The sequence below is a fragment of the Chiloscyllium plagiosum genome, unplaced genomic scaffold (assembly GCF_037043375.1).
Source record: "Chiloscyllium plagiosum isolate Xiang-an unplaced genomic scaffold, Cpla_swu_hap1 HiC_scaffold_19, whole genome shotgun sequence".
Classification (NCBI taxonomy): Eukaryota; Metazoa; Chordata; class Chondrichthyes; order Orectolobiformes; family Hemiscylliidae; genus Chiloscyllium; species Chiloscyllium plagiosum.
The window spans coordinates 41,350,522-41,370,350 of record NW_028270157.1 but is presented as its reverse complement, the minus strand read 5'-3'; the positions used below and the strand labels follow the sequence as shown (position 1 = coordinate 41,370,350).

General features: G+C 39.5%; 1 protein-coding gene across 2 annotated transcripts in view; it reads left to right on the top strand.

Annotated features, from left to right (window-relative positions):
- The window catches only part of cecr2 (CECR2 histone acetyl-lysine reader), a 144,942-nt gene that overhangs the window by 39,142 nt on the left and 85,971 nt on the right, over positions 1 to 19,829 (top strand). For both annotated transcript variants that reach the window (XM_043709444.2, XM_043709441.2), the window contains exon 2: positions 14,225 to 14,319. In XM_043709444.2, the coding sequence (XP_043565379.2) occupies positions 14,225 to 14,319 (95 nt within the window). The remainder of the gene's footprint in view (positions 1 to 14,224; positions 14,320 to 19,829) is intronic.

Here is a 19,829-nt window from a genome sequence, read left to right as displayed (position 1 = left end):
AGGCTGAGGATAAAAAGTTTGTTACAGTCACAGTGTTGTTTGTGACTTTGAGATCTACTTTGGTAGGGCTGGAAACCAAATTGGAGGGATTTAAACATGGATTCTGGAAAAAATGTGAATGGAATTGGACATTGGAAATGAAGTCTGCGGAGTCATTGGGTTAATAGGCGAATCAAGTGTTTAAGGGGGAAGGGCAGGAAAGAGGACACGAGGAATGTCCAATCAGCCATGATCCTATTGAATGGCAGAATTAGGCTTGAGGGGTCAAATTGTTTCTATTTCTTATTATTTAAGGATTTTTTGAGGAATGGGGTAATGACAGTAGATTTAAAGTAGAGGCCACACCTGAAGAAAAAAATAAAAAGAAAGATTTACTTTTTTATGGTACATTTCCATGGCCATCCAATATTTTGCATCCAATGAAGTACTTTTGTAACTTGAAAAGAACATAGGGGTTTGCTGTTTGAGTTGTTTTCTAAAAACAGAAATGTAATAACGGCCAGGTGACTGTTTTTAAAATAATGTTCATTCAGTATTGGTCAAGATGCCATGGATAACTCCCTCTTTTGTGAAATACCACAGTAAATTTTATTGTATCCACCCGTGCAAGCAAATGGGCCTCAATTTATCACCTCGTCTGAAAGTAAGAACCATTTACAATATTGACTTAATATGGTTGTTAGCAAATGTAGTTCATCAGCTGATGGGCATGTCATTTGATTGGGCAGGTGGAATGTCTCTTGCCTGAACCTCAAACTAATTATATTCAATTGTATTTGGGTCACATTTGTCAATATCAATTAATTTGTATAACTGATATGGTTTCATTTTATGGTAGCCGTTTTTATGTTGTTTTCTTGTTCGCCTTAACATCTTCCCACAATATTAAGATAAATATAATATATAATTGGATAGATGTATCTTATCTATACTTTATCAGTTAAATTCACGATAATGCATCTGTGGTTACATTCTTATGACTCACAACATGTATGATTTTTAAGTTGAAAGTCTGCAACATAAGACTCCAATGAATTGTCTCATATTCTTGTCATTGAAGTATTCTAAGAATATAAGAGGATTGTGATCTGTGCACATAAGCGTCTCCGCCACATTGTTTGTAACATACACATTAAAATGTTGTAAGGCTAGTACCAAACTCACTAGTTTTCTCGATCATGGAGTATTTCCTCCGGTGGATGTTGAGCTTCTTTGAAAAGTAATCAACTGGCAGTTCAATCCCATCCTTATCATCCTGTAGCAGTACAGCTCCAACTCCTATGTCACGAGCATCGATGGCGACTTTAAAAGGTTTTGAAAAGTTTGGTGTAGCTAAAACTAGTTTGGTGGTTATTATGGCTTTCAAATGGTCAAATACCTCCAACACCAAAACTTTGTGTTCTTCTTCAGCAAATCGGTTAACGGTGCCACGACACTGCTGAAGTTTGGAACAAACTTCCAATTGAATTGGCTGAGTCCTAAGAATCGAAGCCCCTCTTTCTTCGAAGTTGGTCATGGAAATTCCTCAATGGCCTTAGTCTTTGTGTTCCATGGCGGCAACCTTCCATGATCAATGTTATGTCCCAAGCATGTCTGCTTTCATGAATTCGGTTTTATTTAAGGTTATTACCAGTTTTGCTTTTCATGGTCATTCAAAGAGCTCTGCCAACTGTACCATGTGATTTTTCCAGGATTAGTAAAGATCATTCCATTGTCCAAGTAGACTGCACAGTTTGTTAACCCAGCCACAACTATGTTCATGAGTCTTTGGAATGTGGTGGGTGGGTTCTTCATTCTAAAGGGCATCACTTTGAATTTATACAGCCCATTTGGGGTTACAAACACAGAAATTTATTTCGGCATCTCTGATAAAGGTATCTGCCAGTAACCACGCAGTAAGTCCAACTTGGTGATGTAACTGGCTTGTCTGACTTTCTTGATACGGTCCTTCAATTGAGGAATTGGATATGAGTCCAATTTTGTAAAGGTGTTGACCTTCCAATAACCCACGTCTGGGAACTAAGACGATCGGCGAACTCCACTCGCTCTGGTTGGGTTTGATGATATTGTTGTAGTGCATGGCCTCCACCTCCTTCTTGACCTGTCTGGCTTTAAAAGGATTAAGCCGATAGGGGTGTTGTTTTATTGAAGCAGTACTCCTTAAGTCTACTTCATGTACAATAGCATTAGTCCTCCCCATCTGATTCTTACATATGTCCTTACACTGCAGTAACAAATCTTCCAACTGTCTTCTCTGTTCCAGAGACAGATAGTTTACTAACCTATCCCACTCCTCAAGGACTTCTTCATTTTAAAATCTATTTTGAGGCACATCAAAATCCACATCATCTGGATTTAATTCCTCACTTTGTGGGGCCTGTTTCTCCCGTTCTTTCTCTCCCCTAGTTCTCTGGAGGCGACCTACACAATCATTTATTACCCGTGTGAAAGGTTCTTCAAATGCGGGAATTGGCAACAAAGGTGCTGGGTTTATTACAGCCTATGACTTACCTACTGTTTGGCATGTATGACATGTATGGCAAAAGTTAACCACATCCTTGTGCATTCCAGGCCAATAAAAATGTCTTTGTACCTTAGCCTGAGTCTTTTGTACCCCTAGCTGACCACCTCCAGGTAGTTCATGTGCTACCCGTAACACTTCCTGCCTGTATGCTACCGGCAACACAATCTGGTGCACTTTGGCCCATTTCTCCTTTGTAGTAACCTGCCGTGGTCTCCATTTCAGTCTTAGGATGTTATCTTTCAGATAATAACCCTCCAGAATATTCTCTACATCCTTTTCGGAGTACACATCCACGTATATATCTTTTATCATCTTGACTTGCTGTTGCAAGTCCTTTAGCCTTTCAGGACTAAATATATCTGCCTGACCCTCTGCCTGTTCAGGTTTTTCCTGCTCCATTACGTCAAATGAACCTTTACTTTTAGCTTCATGCTGTGACTTATGATAGTGGGATCTGGTTACTACACAATCTAGGAAAATACCAGGATATTTCTGTTTTAGCTCCTCAGTTTCTTGGTCTTCCTTGGGATTCTCCACTTCTACCTTGGATCCTGCCAAATCATTCCCAACAACAAACTGAATTCCTGGAACTGACACTCTGTCAATCACTCCCACTGTAACTTCTCCAGTCTTGAGTTGGCACTCCCACCTGATCTTTCTTAGGGGAATGCTAAATTTCTGTCCATCTATCCCACAAGTTACCACACTCTTAGGTAATAAATCAAAAAGAGTGCATATTCGCTCATCCCTTACTATTAGCGACTGGTTAGATCTTGTATCTCTCAAAATTATAACTACTTGTTCTTCTCCCCCTGTTTTTTCTGAGTAAACTTTACCCACAGAGGCAAATTCTTTGTAGAGATCAGGTACCAACTCCATTCCCAGCCCCTGCCTAAGCTGAGTACTTTACTGCACTCCTCTGCTCTTCTTTACTACCTTCAGTAATGCGACCTTCTTTTAGCTTCTTTTCCCACAGTACCTTCCTTTAATGACCAGCACTGAGTTTATGTGTCCCACTTTACCACCGTGGAAACACCTGAGGCTTTCCACCCTCTTGGGCTTCCTTTTTAACCTGTGGTAAACTCTTACTTTACTCTTGCTTTTGTAGTGTAGGATCTCCCCTTCTCTCAATTTCTATCCCTCACAGGATGAAATTCTGGCCGGAAGCTTGTCTTATACACCAAAATATATTCATCAACTAATTCTGTTGCCCTTCTCACTTCCTGAACTTTCTGTTCCTGCACGTGAATTTTTACTATCTCTGGAAATTAAATTCCTCCAGCAGAATAATCTCTTGTAGCCTCTAAAGTCTTATCTATTTTTAAATCACAGACCCCTCTATCTACCCATCTATCTGTGTTTAATTCTTTCGTTCTCAACATAAGTGTGACCTGATTCCTTCTTTGTGTTTCTGAACTGCTGTCTAGATGCTTCTGGTACCAATTCATAAGCACTTAAAATAGCCTGTTTGATCTCTTCATAATCTCTTGATGCCTCATCTGACAGCGCGGCAAATACCTCACCACTAGCTCTGCCTACCAGTTTAATCTGAATTGGCTTTTCCCTTAAATCCTCAGATCACTCCATCTGTCTAGCTAATTTTTCAAATGAAATATAGAAGGCTTCAACATCTTTCTCATCAAAATGTGGCAGAGTTTTGACATATCTGTATATATAACTACCATCGTTTTTAATCTTCATCCTGTTAACTTGACTTTGCTGACTAAGTCGCAACTTCTCAAGTTCAAGCTCTCTTTTTGCTCAGCTAAGAACTGTCCCTTTCTTTCTTTTTCCCCTCTGTCTCTTCTCTCGCTCCCTTTCTTTTCTCTCTCTTTACTCAGCCGAGAACGTTCTCCCTCTTTTTCCCCTCTCTTTCTCTTCTCTCTCTCTTTGTTTATCTTCTAACTCCATTTTCCTCAATTGTAATTTAAGATTTTCTACCTCTACTGCACTTGTCTGTTTCTCTGACACACCTAAGTGTTTAAGTAACTCCCTTACAATTTCAGCTTTACTTTTGTCCTTGGTTAAACCCAAATCTAACTTCTTTGCTAATTCTAAAAGTATGGCCTTTTTCTTTCCTTCTAAACTTTCTTGGCAAATTTGAAAATCATCTTCAAATCCTCTTTAGCAATTTAAAGAGCCATTTCTCTCACCTTGAATTTGATAGCCACAAGTCACCTGAAATTAAATAAATTGTCTCACCTATGTTTTATTTAAAGATCTAGGATACTAACCTGCAAGTGTTTTAAATCTGCTAGGATTTTTCGGACCCCCAAATCTATTCAAATCTGTCTAAACCCGTTCAAATCCCGAATCCAAGAAACAAACTAATTTAAACCAGCAACACAGAAAAGATTTATCCCTTTCTGAAATTTCCGAAAATTCGAGAAGCCCAGAACTTTCCTCTAAAGGTCACTATTTAAAGTAAAAATTAACAACTTTTTTTTAAACTCTAACAGAGAATAATTAGCTAACAACTATTTGCAACTCCTTTCTCTAACTTATCTTATACTTTCCCTTGTATAATATTGGTCTGATGAAACCCCTGATTAAGATTTACCATAACATTCAAATCTCAAAACCAGCCAGCTGTTGAATCTTCTCTTTGTATCTTCCTCAGTCGTCGTCGTCTTAGGGTTTCTCTTTCATAGGTCGTTGATAGATAAAGGTACCTTGTAAGAGGACTGTTCTGTGGGCAGTCTGCAAATTTGGTGACTTGGCAGTTCTCCCCCAACTGTTTAATTTGTTCAATATTTATACCCGAAAGCATCAGATCATTTCATTGGTTTTAATATTGTCAAAGTACCAAATACAAACTTGTTTGGAGTTTAGTATCTTGGTGCATAATTTAAACTGATTGGCCAAATTTGAATTTGTTTTTGTCTCGTAGCAACCCAGGTACTGCTAGCAGCTGGACCAAATGTTACATTGTAAATTTTCCAGTACTTTGTGTGCCTCTCCAAGTCCTTGCGAGCTTTCGACTCTCTTAAAGATACCGTACCCCTTACACCTTCATAACAAAAAGATAGGAAGGCAAAGTAAATTGGGTCTCGGTTAGAGACCAAACCAGATGCAGTTGACTGAAGGGAAGTGTTGGGTATTGTGCATACAATTTGTAAATTGTCCACAACTGCTGATGTGTGGTGTTGTTCATAATGTGTCAACAACGTTTGGATCCTGTTGATAAAACAATATAGTAAATAATTTGTCAATTGTAAATAATATATAATTCTGTATTGCTGAAAGTGATACCGCTAGGTCAAAATGAACAAGGCTTTTTCTACATTCTGAAGATGGCATCCTCAGAAAAAGTAATCTTGTATTTCTATGACTTAGTCCATTATAATATTGATACTATGGTTAGTTTTTATTTACATTGATGGTTCCATTTTCAATTGACATCTCATTCGTAAAGTTTGAGGCACTAAAATGTTTTCTCAATAGAAGGAACCACAAGTGCTGAGGAGGGAACTTTATAAATTTACTTTGCAACAGTCAAGTCACTATTCTTATGTAGGATAACTCAGCCATCATTTTGTGGACCAGCAAGATCAGCATTTATTTTAAATCTGTAAATGCCTTGAGGAATGTGGTTGAGAGCCAAGGTTGGCCATTTCTGCTGATCGTATTCTGCCTAGGTACTGCTATCAAATCCCACTGCTGATGAAACTTCAGCATTACCTTCCAACCCCACATTTAATAATTTGCAGTCGATAAACTTCTGCTCCATATAAACTGGCTCATCCAAAATGTGGCCTACCACACGGAATCTTGCTCCCTTTCAACATTTTTACCAACCTTATTTGTTTTCCTTCAATGCATCTAATGAGTAATTATTGTTCTCACTCAAAGCCGCAGTGTGTACTGCCTGTTTTTCCAACTTGAATTCAATTTGAGTTCTCCCTGTCATCTGTGCCTCAAGTCCCATTGTAGAGCTTGAATGCAAAAACCAAGGCCAGCATTGTAGTGAACTGCTAAAGTGTTACACTGTCAGTGTTGTCATCTTTTGAATGAAATGTTAAACAGAGGCCCTATGTGCCTGCAAAGCCTGAATGTAAGTTTCTTTTGTGTTATTTAGAAGATGACCAGGGAAGTTATGCCAGTGTCCTGACCAAACTTCGTCCCTCAGTCTACATCACAAAAATCAATTATCTGGTCATTATCACATTGCTGTTTGTTGGAGCTACTGGTTGAGCTAATTGCATGCCACATTTCCTGCAATTACAGGAGTGATCCATAGAATCCCTACAGTGTAGAAACAGGCCCTTCAGCCCAACAAGTCCACACGGATTGTCCGAAGAGTAACTATCCAGACCCATTCCCCTACAGTAACCCCTGACTAATGCACCTAACTTACACACCCCAGAACACAATAGGTGAATTGGTACTCCTAAATTGCCCAATCTGCGCATCTTTGGTGTTTGGGAGGAATCCAGAGCACCCGGAGGAAACCTGTGCAGCCATGGGGAGAATGTGCAAACTCCACACAGTCGACCGAGGCTGGATTCGAACCTAGGTCCCTGGTGCTATGAGGCAGCAGTGCTAACCACTGAGCCATCGTGCTGCTCCAACTGTGGTGCTACATCAAAACTGCAGAACGTTTAGGAACGTCCTGAGTCCAAAGACGCTGAACCAGAAGGCCACCTCAATTCTCATCCTCATTTTCAAATTCTTTCAAGGCTTTGTTCCTCTTTCTCCCTATAGACTCTGATCCTTTAACCTACCCCTGTGTCCTATGTTTCAAAGCAAGCTCTTACTTTAATCTTCTTTATTAGTGCTACAAGAGCCCTTTAATGCCCCCACATCTGGTCAGAAGGTCCATATTCAAATCCCAACTGCCACAGAGGTATGTCATAATATGTCTGAAATGTCCTAGGTGATATCTGCATTCTTCTGATTCCAACCTCTTGAGCATTTCAGATTTTAATAAATCGACTGTTGTCTGCCATGTTTTCGCTATCTGGGTTTATCAATTCTGGAATTCTATGCCTAATTCTCCCATTTCTTTAATCAGTTAAGATGATTCTTGAAGCTTACTGCTTTGACCAAGCATTTGGTCTTCTGCCCTAACATCCCCTTAGATTGCAAGGCACCAAATTCCATTTTTCAAAGCTGACATCAAGCATTTTGACATTTTGTACTATTTTAAAGATACTATACAAATACAAGTAGTTGTCATTACTGTTGAGTTTGAAACCCCATTCTAAAGATTTGAGATCAACTTGTGTTTACTTAGCAGTAACTTTTCTGCACTAGTAATGCAGAGATCCAGGCTAATGCCCTGACAGCACTGATTCATGTTCCAAGATGGCAGCAAATGGAAATTAAATTCAACTAGTAAATCTGGGACATAAAACGTGAGTCTCAATAATCATAACTAGCAACAATCATTGATTTGTTGTACAAAATATGAATAGGAAGGGTTTGGAGGGATCTGGGCCGGGTGCTGGCAGGTGGGACTAGATTGAGTTGGGATATCTGGTCGACATGGACCGGTTGGACCAAAGGGTCTATTTCCATGCTGTACATCTCTATGACTCTAAAATCCATCTAGTTTACTTGTATCCGTTAGGGAATTAAATCCACCATCCTTATCCAGCCTGGTCCACATACGACTCCAGACTTGCAGCAATGTGGTCTGCTTTTTAACTGCCCTCTGTAATTGCCCAGCGGACCCCTTAGTAGGCCACAAATGCTGGTCTTGTCAGTGGCACCTTCATCCCATCCAATGCACTGTTCTAGTTATCTTTGTGGAACACTTTAGAACCCTGAACAGTTGAAGGGAACCGTTAGGGATGCTAACTGAAATCATAGCAATGGTGTCAGTTTGTGTGGGATTTTTGAAGCAGAACTTTAGTCAGAGGTAGGAACTTGAGGCGAACACTTCTGAGCATAAAGTTTAGAAAATAATACGTTCTTTTATTTGGCACTTTTCACAACTATCAAATGTATCAATCCAGTCATTTTGCACCGAGGTACCTCCAACAATGAAGTAGGAACGTTTGAAGTGAGTTAACCTTTATTCGATCGCTTGTAATCAGTGTTTCATGCAACTAAGAGGAATGTTTCTTTATTTAACCATGACATGTGAAGTGTTCTTTTGTAGACCTGGAACAAATGGAGTCAATGTTGTAAGCATTCAAGTTGGACAAACAACATTGGTGGAGAGAATGGACAAGTTAACATTTCAAATATGGGTCCTTTGTCAGACCTGGAAGAAATTGCAGAGGGACAATCTATAGAAAGCCATCAAGAAAGGAAACAGGAGAATATCAACGTGAGAAAAATTAATGGTGCATAAAGTAATTAAGGGGAAAGTTGGCAATAATTAATTACAAATTTATCAACAAGAGACTTTGATTTTGTATTAGTGAAACATACAGGCCATATGAATAGCTGAGGAATTGAGACTGGTTGGTTGGTGAGTTTAAGCATGAAAACCCGACTAAACTGAGATGGTTACAATCTTCCAGGAATCTGGGAGAAGAGAAGAAAGGATAGATGCTAAGGGTGCAACAACTGAGACTCCCTGCTGCAAGCACAAAGCTCTTCTCTTTTCCCCCCTCACCCTGTCCCAATCCACATGTTGACACACCCATCCCATACTACCACAACTTCCTGCTGATGAGAAATGGGAATCATATAATCCACAGTCTGATTTTACTAAACACAGCTTGAGAGGACTGCAAATTGCTAGTGGAAGGAAGGGCTGGGCAATGAGAAGCAAAAATTAAAAGAATGCAGGTGATTTAGAGTTGTAGCGTAGGAGGGGTTAACGGAAATCAGATAGTTTTGATTGCAAGGACAAACATTTTAAATTGGAGGCATTAGGGGAGTAAGAACAAACGTGTGAGAGGACCTAGCTGGACTTGGGTGTGGATTAGAACACAGACAGCAGAATTTTAGATGAACCGAAGTTGATGAATGGAGGAGTGTAGCCAAGAGAGTTCTAGTTAGAGATAACAAAGAACGTGGGTAAGAGTATCAGCAATGGATTGCCTGATTGTCTCCCTTAAGCCATCTAATAGTACTGGTCATAGTGAACTTTATGTGGAGAGGCTATGTAGTCAGAAACTGTACTTGGGGTCAAATGCGACAATGATTGCAAATAGTTGGCTTCTGTATGAGCTGATGTCCAAGGAAAAGAATCAGTGGTGAGGGAGCAGAGGTTTGCTGGGTCATAAATAATAGCCTCATCTAATGCTTAGGTTAAAATTATAGTTTATCCAATACTGGATATCTGGCATTTTGAGGAAAATTTAATATACAACATGAAGAAGTTAAGTTTTTAATTACGGACTTTTGCCGAGCTGATGAAAGTAGTTGTTGCCGAGTGACTGATGAGTTCAGCCATGTAAGGATCTCTGTGAATTACAGTTGAGGTGGTGTTGGTCCAAGCTCAAAATCTGAACCATTTCTGTTAAGTTGCCTTTATCTCCCAGAGGATCTTTGTAAATTTTTAACCAATTTTAGCTCGTGAGAATGCCACATACTGCTTAGCTTTAATTCTTCCAAAAAACCTTTTGTATCATATTTAATAAAGGAAAAATAATTGCCAATGGGAATAAGTCACAGAAATTCAAAATTGAAAATGGCTTGCTCTCACATACAGGACCAAAGCTTGTCATTTCACTTTTTGAGCAGTAATAAATTGAATTTCACATACTCTTTTTCCCTAAAGCTGAGTTTCTCAAACTTTTGCGCTTGGCTTGCGCCTGGGTTAAATTTGTGTTCTGTTGAATCTCAATTCAGTAATTTATCTCTGTGCCATCACATCAAACTAATAAAGCAAAATAGGGAGACAGAGGAAGACTGGAATAAAATTCATGCTGATGATTTGTCCCTCCTGGCAAACTTTAATTTACGGTCTACAAAGGACCAATATAAAATAGGTATTTGTATAATTCTTCAAAAAGATGGGTGATTTTTATGTATAAAATTGAAATTGAGCAAGATTTTCCTGCATTTTAGACCGTGTGTTCACCTGTTAATGTTATATATCTGAAGTTAACTTGTCAGTCACCAATTTAAACAAGTTGTGAGGACCATATATTTTTATTTCACTTATTTTTTATAGTGGACTGAACTGAGGAAATAACTGTTTTGCAACAAATGACTACGGAGGGAATTGCTGTACTTCTATGATGAGTTTCAGTAGCTCTGTTTTGCGTTCACACTCTTGCTTTGCAGATAATGGGGAAACATATAAACTGATCACACTGCATTGGTGGTCTATGTACAAAGTGAGATTCAGCTATATCAGGTTGCTGATTGGTTTGATGAGTTGTGACCCGTTGTAGATTTCAAAAGCCATCAGCAACCATCTGATTGTCTCTTGTGTAGCTGAATAGCTTGTGGCTGTTAATAGTGGTGGCAGAAGCTTTCAGACTGCAAAAAGCTCAGTTGATGTGTCTCTCCGGTGAAATACCTAAAGCCTGAAGAAAGCCAGTTTATTTTCTCCAACCAGTAAGCTGTGGCCTTTTAAGCAGTAAATCAGAGATTTTATGACTTCTTAACCAATTGCCTTGTGCTTTTTGTGGACAAATGAAAGACCTGAAGGATTTAAGAAACCAAAGGAATCTCTCCATCAAATCCAGAGGACTGGTGCTATTGAAATTCTCACCCATTTATCCTCTACTTCCATAACATCATTTCTTTTTGTTTGTGTGTGTATGGGGGATTTAAGGGGATTAGAGTTTTTAACCATGTGTTATATGTCAGCAGTTCATAATTGATTATCTGTAGTTTGAATCTTTTTTTATTTGTAATTAATAATAATTCTTGTTAAATACAGGTTGTTCTGGTATAATGCACATTACAATAACATCAATTAGCTATAACATGATTGACGAATGGCTGATGCTATTTGGTTAATACAAACTTTCTACTAAATAAATATAGCGATTTTCTATAGCAGTTTTCTATAACTTTATTTTCTATAGCACGGGAGGAACACAATTGTCACGTTATAGCAGAGCAACCTGTACAGAAACTTGGTCTGTTTTCCGTTAACCTGTGTCTACCACAAAGGTAAATTAGGGATTTTGTGTACTTTGATCAAATGTTTGTTTTGTGTCAGCTCTGGGATTAGTATGGCTTGATTTCCAGTGTGCTATCCTAGTGAGGCGTAACTTTACAATGTGGAGATCTAATCTCTATGTTAGACATATAGCAAATTTGAAATTCTACCAAGACCCAATAATGCTAATTTGTAACCTGAAATTACCATCAAAAGACTTCAAACAAAGTTACAAGTAACAAGAAAAAAAAACTGAGATGTTTCATTTGAAGTGGGACAGAAGTTTATTACCATTCTTGGCTTTAATAACTATGTCTACTAAACATTGAAGGGTCGATGTCATTTAATATGCTTTAATAATTGCACTGTTTCTTTTTCTCAATATGTTCCTGATTTGAATATCATTTATTTCTATTAATATTTTGATTTTGTCCATTTGACATATTAGTAGCAATTCTGTCTTGAAAAGTTGAAAAGTATAAACATGAACATGTGGTATTGGTTGACATAGAGTGTGGGATGTGACCATTTGGTGGTATTTTTTGCCCATCCCTAATTGTTCTGGAGAATTGTTGGTTAGCTGCTTTGTTTAACTTCTGCTATGTATGTGGTTTAGGCCCACACTTAGAGCTACTGGGGAGAAAATTCCAGAATCTTGACCCAACAAAAGTAAAGGAACAATGATATTGTTTCAATACAGGATGATGTGTTTTAGAACTGAACTGTGTATGAATTACTATCTTTGGATTAGTGGATTAAGGTAGATCTTGAAACAAAATCCTGTGGAATTAGTTTAAGAAATGTTCTGAACAAATTTATCACCATTAATATCTCTAGGCTTGATTTGCCTTCCTTTTGTGGGGGACTTTTGCTTAAATTTGCTGATATATCATTCTTGAGTCAATTTTGGAGGGAAATATGGATATCTGTTTAACAGCAGACTACTGAAAATTTGAAAGAAGTTTAAGTCTAGCTGTGATGATTTCTGGGATGTGAGACGCACAAACGAGTCTACAAAGCATTCTTGATTTCTGCTATATTCAAGTACTGAATGGAATTTTGTAACTCTTTCCATTCCTTACCAAAACCCCATTGTAACCCTGAAAGGAAAAATCCAATCTGTTCTAGATATTCTTCCTTATCCACCTTTTGGAAACTCCCAATTAGTGATTTTAGACTCTCATTGGCAGAAATCTTGCCAAGTCACAGCAAAAGTCAACACCATTTACGCTGACCTCCATTTCCTGCGAATCATTGGCAATCCCTCACAAATGAAGATGACTCTCTTCCAATCTCGTGGTGAGTCCGTAAGTGGTTCCATGGACCGATACGGCTTCCGCAAGCTCTGTTAGACTTGGGACAGAAGTTCTTGTGAGAAGAGATGGTTGAGGTGTTGATGTGACAGCGCACTCCTTTCACTGTTTTCATCTGCTTTTTCCCAAAGGCAGGTCTCAAGTGCTCAATGCATTCCCGGATACTTCTCCTGCACTTTGGACAGTCTTGGGCCAGTAATTCCCAGGTGTCTGTGGGAATGCCGCACTTTTCCAGTGAGGCCTAAGGGTATCACTGAAACGCTTCCTCTGTTCACTTGGGGCTTGCCTGACATTTTGAAGCTGCAAGTAGAGCATCTGCTTGGGGAGTCTCATGTTGTCCATGCATGTCCCAGCCCAACTTAGTTGATCAAGGGTGGTCAATGCCTTGAAGTTGGGAATGTTGGCCGAGTCAAGGACGCTGATGTTGGTGCATCTATCTTCCCAGTGGATTTGCAGGATCTTGCGCAGGCAGCATTGATGATGCTACTTGAAGTGTCTGCTATAGACAGTCCAAATCTCATAGTCATATAGGAGGGTGGGAATCACCACAGCTCTGTAAATTCTGTAAATGTATAATATGATGGATGCAATAGATATCTTCTCACTTCAACTGGAATTTGAACTAATGTATAATCTTTTGTATTCAATTTCCCTCACAATGCACAATAATGTTCTATTAGCTTTCCTAATTACTTACTACTGTATATTTGCATGCAAGCTTTGTAGAATTCATGCAGTAGGATTCCTAGAACTGTGTTTCTAAGTTCAGTAGTCTCTAACCGTTTCTATATGTTGCTTTTTTTTATTATTCTTGCAAAAATAGACAATTCGGTATTTCCCACATTAGACTCCATTTGCCAACTCGCTTAACCTACCTTTTGTGGCCTCTTTATGCCATCTTGCTTTCATGCTTACCTATCTTTAAGGTATATGGGCACAACATGTGAAATTAGCATTTTATTATGTGAGACTCTTTTTTTTTAATCAGTGCTTTGTTGATCACATTCCTAGGTGTTGTCCACTTTTCCATAAAGAACACAAACTGATGTTCCTGATGGCTAAATCTGTTTAGTAACTTGAAATAAATACCACAAACTTAGCTGTTTTGAGATGCCAGTTATGATGTGTCTGGTATTCTTGGAATCCCTGCATAATTTTCACAACCAACCTGTTCAATCATTTCTCTGTGCTATTTGCGTCTCTTGTCTGTTATGAAACTTTGGTTACAGAAACATGATTTTGACAATTGTGTTAGCTGGGATGATATCGATACTGAAAAACGTCCACTGTTTTGTTTGGTGAAAGTGACAAGTTTTAATTTAGCTTGCTCGGAATTTCATATATCTTTTCTGTCTTCCACTTAAACAGGAACTAGAAGAGGCTCTCCTGATAAATGATATTGACTTTCTTGATGACCTGATTGCTTGTTTGCTTCAAGGCTGCTATCAGCGCAGAGACATCACGTATGTATAAAAATTCTTTTCTTGTTTACAGTTGTACGAGAATGGCTGTAGCTTAAGCATTCCATTGTTGATGTTTCTAGTCAAATTTGTCAGGAAAATAAGTAAAATTTTGAAATCCAAAGGAAGAGTTATGTTTGCTTAAGGTTTAGTTTGGTTTAATCAATTCAAAATAAGCATTATAAATTTACTCCTGATATACTATATAATAGTGAAATTTGACTTCTTCAGTACCATAACTCAGTGGCTCTTGTTTTCACATTGCTTTTGTGTAATGGTTGCCAACCCTGAAATCAGGGTTTTCACAAAATGCATTTTGAATAATATTAGCTGCCCCAGAATTTGTAGTCCTATAGTTAAGCTTAGTTTTAAAGTAAATGTACTGCAAAGGGGAATAATATTAGCAAATCAAACATTTCATTAAACTTAGGTTTTTTTCATATTTAGAATATATTTAAAATAATCTCAAGTAATTGCAGCCACAATCTCAGCAATATATACTTCCCACAAGAATTCAAAGTGAATAGTAAATAGGCACCTAATCATTGTCGATAGCTAAATATGCATTTCTGATTTCAATTGGTGTGTTGGCAATTTATTTCACTTTATCTTCTTTTATGTCAATTCTTTCAAAATTTTAAATCTGAATTCACACAATATTTGAGCAACCTTAAGGTACAGATGTTGCATAATCCAATGTAAATGTCCTGTTTCTCCTTTTTTGAAATTCCGACTTTTAAGTTGTACATAATTCTTATTCAGAGTTCTTGGATTTAGGGTGATTCTGTTATTTTCTGTTCTTGTCTTCAGATTGATTTTCTTTCCCATTTATTTGCAATCCAGTATCTGTAGATCTTTATCTCTCCTGCAGCAGGATGTAATCCTTGATGTGATGGGGAAGATGATGACCTAGTGATATTATCACGAGATTATTAAACTAGAGACCCAGGTAATTTTGAACAGCCGAGTTCGATTGCCAACATGGCAATGGTGGAATTTGAATTCAGTAAAAAGCTGAATTGAGAGTTTAATGATAATGAAACTGTTGCTGATTGTCAAGAAAAGCCCATCTAGTTCGTTAATGTCCTTGAAGGACTGGTCTACACATGACTTCCGACCCACAGCAATGCGGTGGACTCTTAATTGCTTTCTGGATAATTAGGGATGGGCAAATATTGCCCAGTGACACCCATACCCTATGAATTAATTTTCTTTAAAAATGTGATTATGTAGATGTTTTGGGTTACAAGCTGTTTCTTTTGGTGTGTTGATGCAAACCATGTGAGGAAGAACTTTTTTTTCTCCGAGCTTAAGCTATTTTAGACATTTTTTTAAATTTGGAAGTAACTTTTGACTCTTGTTATTCTGCATCGACAATGTTTTTTCTTTCTTCATTCATGGGATGAGGACATCGCTGGCCATTCAGCATTTATTGCCCAGTTAAGAGTCAACCACATTGCTGTGGTTCTGGAGTCACATGTAGGCCAGATCAGGTAAGGACAGCAGTTTCTTTCCCAAGTGAACCAGATGAGTTTTTCTGACAATCAACAATGGATTCATGGTCATCGTTAGATTCTTAATTCCTGATATTTTTATCGAATTCAAATTCCACCATCTGCTCTGTCAGGATTCGAACCTGGATCCCCAGACATTATCTGGGTCTGTGGGTCGACTGTCCAGCAATAATACCCGCTACGCCAAAGCCTCCCCAATTGGTAATGGTCAAATTTCAGCTGGCGGCACTCTGATCTAGCAACTCAACTCAAAACTAGACATGCCTGCAGGAATATGAGCCATTGGCAGCAGCAGTGTTGTATTCAGCTACAATCTCCTGACCCACTTTGTCACTGACAGTACTATTATCTTAAAGCCAAGGGATCGGCCAAGATTGCAGGAGAGCACCGAGGAGCAGCACTGGGTATACCTTTATTTTTAAAAAGTCAAGCTTTTTTACTGTCATGCAGATTGCTGTTCTGGCCCTTTTTTTAATAACTAAAGAAAGGAATTCTGCAATTCTGGGAGATTTCACTTGGGTCCCCCTCAGCAATGCCAGACATACTTCAATTCTGACTGTTCTTTCACAGTATAGAACAATCAGAGAATGGCAAGCCACGCCCCCTTTTCACAGCAGTCAACTGTCATGTTCTGAAATTTAAAATTCCTGGCAGCCACCTTGACAATAGCTGTCAAAGTATGTTTAATACTAGTTCATAGAGTCATAGAGATGCACAGCATGGAAACAGACCCTTCGGTCCAACCTGTCCATGCCAAGCAGATATCCCAACCCACTCTAGTCCCAGCTGCCAGCACCTGACCCATATCCCTCCAAACCCTTCCTATTCATATACCCATCCAAATGCCTTTTAAATGTTGCAATTGTACCAGCCTCCACCACTTCCTCTGGCAGCGCATTCCATACATGTACCACCCTCTGTGTGAAAAAGTTGTTCCTTAGGTTTCTTTTATATCTTTCCCCTCTCACCCTAAACCTATGCCCTCTAGTTCTGGACTCCCTGACCCCAGGGAAAAGACTTTGTCTTTTTATCCTATCCAGGCCCCTCATAATTTTGTAAACTTCTATAAGGTCACTCCTCCGCCTCCGACGCTCCAGGGAAAACAGCCCCAGCCTGTTCAGCCTCTCCCTATAGCTCAAATCCTCTAACCCTGGCAACGTCCTTGTAAATCTTTTCTGAAGCCTTTGAAGTTTCACAACATCTTTCCAATAGGAAGGAGACCAGAATTGCACGCAATATTCCAACAGTAGCCTAACCAATGTCCTGTACAGCCGCAATATGACCTCCCAACTCCTGTACTCAATACTCTGACCAGTAAAGGAAAGCATACCAAACACCTTCTTCACTATCCTATTTACCTGCAACTCCACTTTCAAGGAGCTATGAACCTGCACTCCAAGGTCTATTTGTTCAGCAACACTCCCTAGGACCTTATCATTAAGTGTATAAGTCCTGCTAAGATTTGCTTTCCCAAAATGCAGCACCTCGAATTTATCTGAATTAAACTCCACTTCTCAGCCCATTGGCCCCTCTGGTCCAGATCCTGTTGTAATCTGAAGTAACCCTCTTCGCTGTCCACTACACCTCCAACTTTGGTGTCATCTGCAAACTTACTAACTGTACCTCTTATGCTCGCATCCAAATCATTTATGTAAATGTCAAAAAGTAGAGGGCCCAGCACCAATCCTTGTGGCACTCCACTGGTCACAGGCTTCCAGTAGTCTGGCTGTCAGTTCGGAAATGCTCCTGATGTATGGTAGTGTGGCTAGTCCTTTGGGTTGCGGCATGTCCTCGTTCCGTTGTCTAAGGACAAGCCACACTACCATACATCAGGAGCATTTCCGAACTGACAGCCAGACTACTGCGACCACCAGGACTCATAACAGCACATAAACCAACAGCCACTCTCAGACAACAACTCAGCAGGACAAAGGACCCGATACCCAGCATAATCAAAACCAATGTAGTGTACAAAGTCCCATGCAAGGACTGCACAAAACACTACGTAGGACAAACAGGAATACAGCTAACGATCCGTATCCATGAACACCAACTAGCCACGAAACGACACGACCAGCTATCCTTAGTAGCCACACACGCAGATGACAAGCAACATGAATTCAACTGGGACAACAGTACCATTATAGGGCAAGCCAAACAGAGAACAGCCAGGAAATTCCTAGAGGCATGGCAGTCATCCACAGACTCTATCAACAAACACATTGACCTGGACCCAATATACCGGGCACTACAGCGGACAGCTGGAACTGACAACCGGAAGCGGCAGAGACAGGCTACTATAAATGCCGGAGGAAACATCACAGAAGCGCTTCACAGGAGGCTCCCAAGCACTGAGGATGTCACCTCGACAGGGGACGAAACGTTTGCAAGACAAATTCCCAGCTCGGCGAACAGAACCACAACATATACTTTCTCTGGATTCTTGTTATGTCATTTCTTAAGGCTTCCCATTTTCCAGCCGTCCCTTTACCTGCAAACATCTGCCTCCAATCAGCTTTCGAAAGTTCTTGCCTAATACTGTCAAAATTGGCCTTTCTCCAATTTAGAACTTCAGCTTTTAGATCTGGTCTATCCTTTTCCATCACTATTTTAAAACGAATAGAATTATGGTCGCTGGCCCCAAAGTGCACTCCCACTGACACTTCAGTCACCTGCCCTGCCTTATTTCCCAAGAGTAGGTCAAGTTTTGTACCTTCTCTAGTCGGTACATCCACATACTGAATCAGAAAATTGTCTTGTACACACTTAAGAAGTTCCTCTCCATCTTAACCTTTAACACTATTGCAGTCCCAGTCTATGTTTGGAAAGTTAAAATCCTCTACCATAACAGCCCTATTATTCTCACAGATAGCTGAGATCTCCTTACAAGTTTGTTTCTCATTTCCCTCTGACTATTAGGGGGTCTATAATACAATCCCAATAAGGTGATCATCCCTTTCTTATTTCTCAGTTCCACCCAAATAATTTCCCTGGATGTATTTCCGGGAATTCCTCCCTCAGCACAGCTGTAATGCTATCCCTTATCAAAAATGCCACTCCCCCTCCTCTATTGCCTCCCTTTCTATCCTTCCTGTAGCATTTGTATCCTGGAACATTAAGCTGCCAGTCCTGCCCATCCCTGAGCCATGTTTCTGTAATTACTATGATATCCCAGTCCCATGTTCCTAACCATGCCCTGAGTTTATCTGCCTTCCCTGTTAGCCCCCTTGCATTGAAATAAATGCAGTTTAATTTATTAGTCCTACCTTGTCCCTGCCTGCCCTGACTGATTCACTTCTGTTCTCAACTGTACCAGTCTCAGATTGATCTCTTTCCTCACTATCTCCCAGAGTCCCACCCCCCTACCTTACTAGTTTAAATCCTCCCAAGCAGTTCTACCAAATTTCCCTGCCAGTATATTAGCCCCCTTCCAATTTAGGTGCAATCCGTCCTTCTTGTACAGGTCACTTCTACCCCAAAAGAGATTCCAATGATCGAAAAATGTGAATCCTTCTCCCATACACCAGCTCCTCAGCCATGCATTCATCTGCTCTATCCTCCTATTCTCTGGGAGGATAAGGTGCCAGATAGGTAAGGGGCAGGGTGCCAGGAGTTAGACTACATATTTAATAGTCTTTTCCTGAGTAACTATTTTACTTAATTTCAAAAGAACCATCCAATGTCTCTGATTTAAATCTAGACCTTTGCTGGAATCCTTGCGTAGATAAATTGCCCAGCACCAAATTCATTTTCCCTGGCAATTCCTTCAGCGTATGATACAACAGAAATTTGGAAGGTGCCCTATTATCTACTCCTATCTATGCTGGCATATCAGCTGTCTGGCCAGTGGAATATGTGCCCGATGGTACTACTGTGGTGAAGCTATAATACATGATTGTTTGCATGCCAAACAGAAGCAGCAAACAATAGACAGAAATAATTGATTCCACAACACAAGGTTATTTCAAAGATCTATGGTCCTGCCACATGTAGATGTGA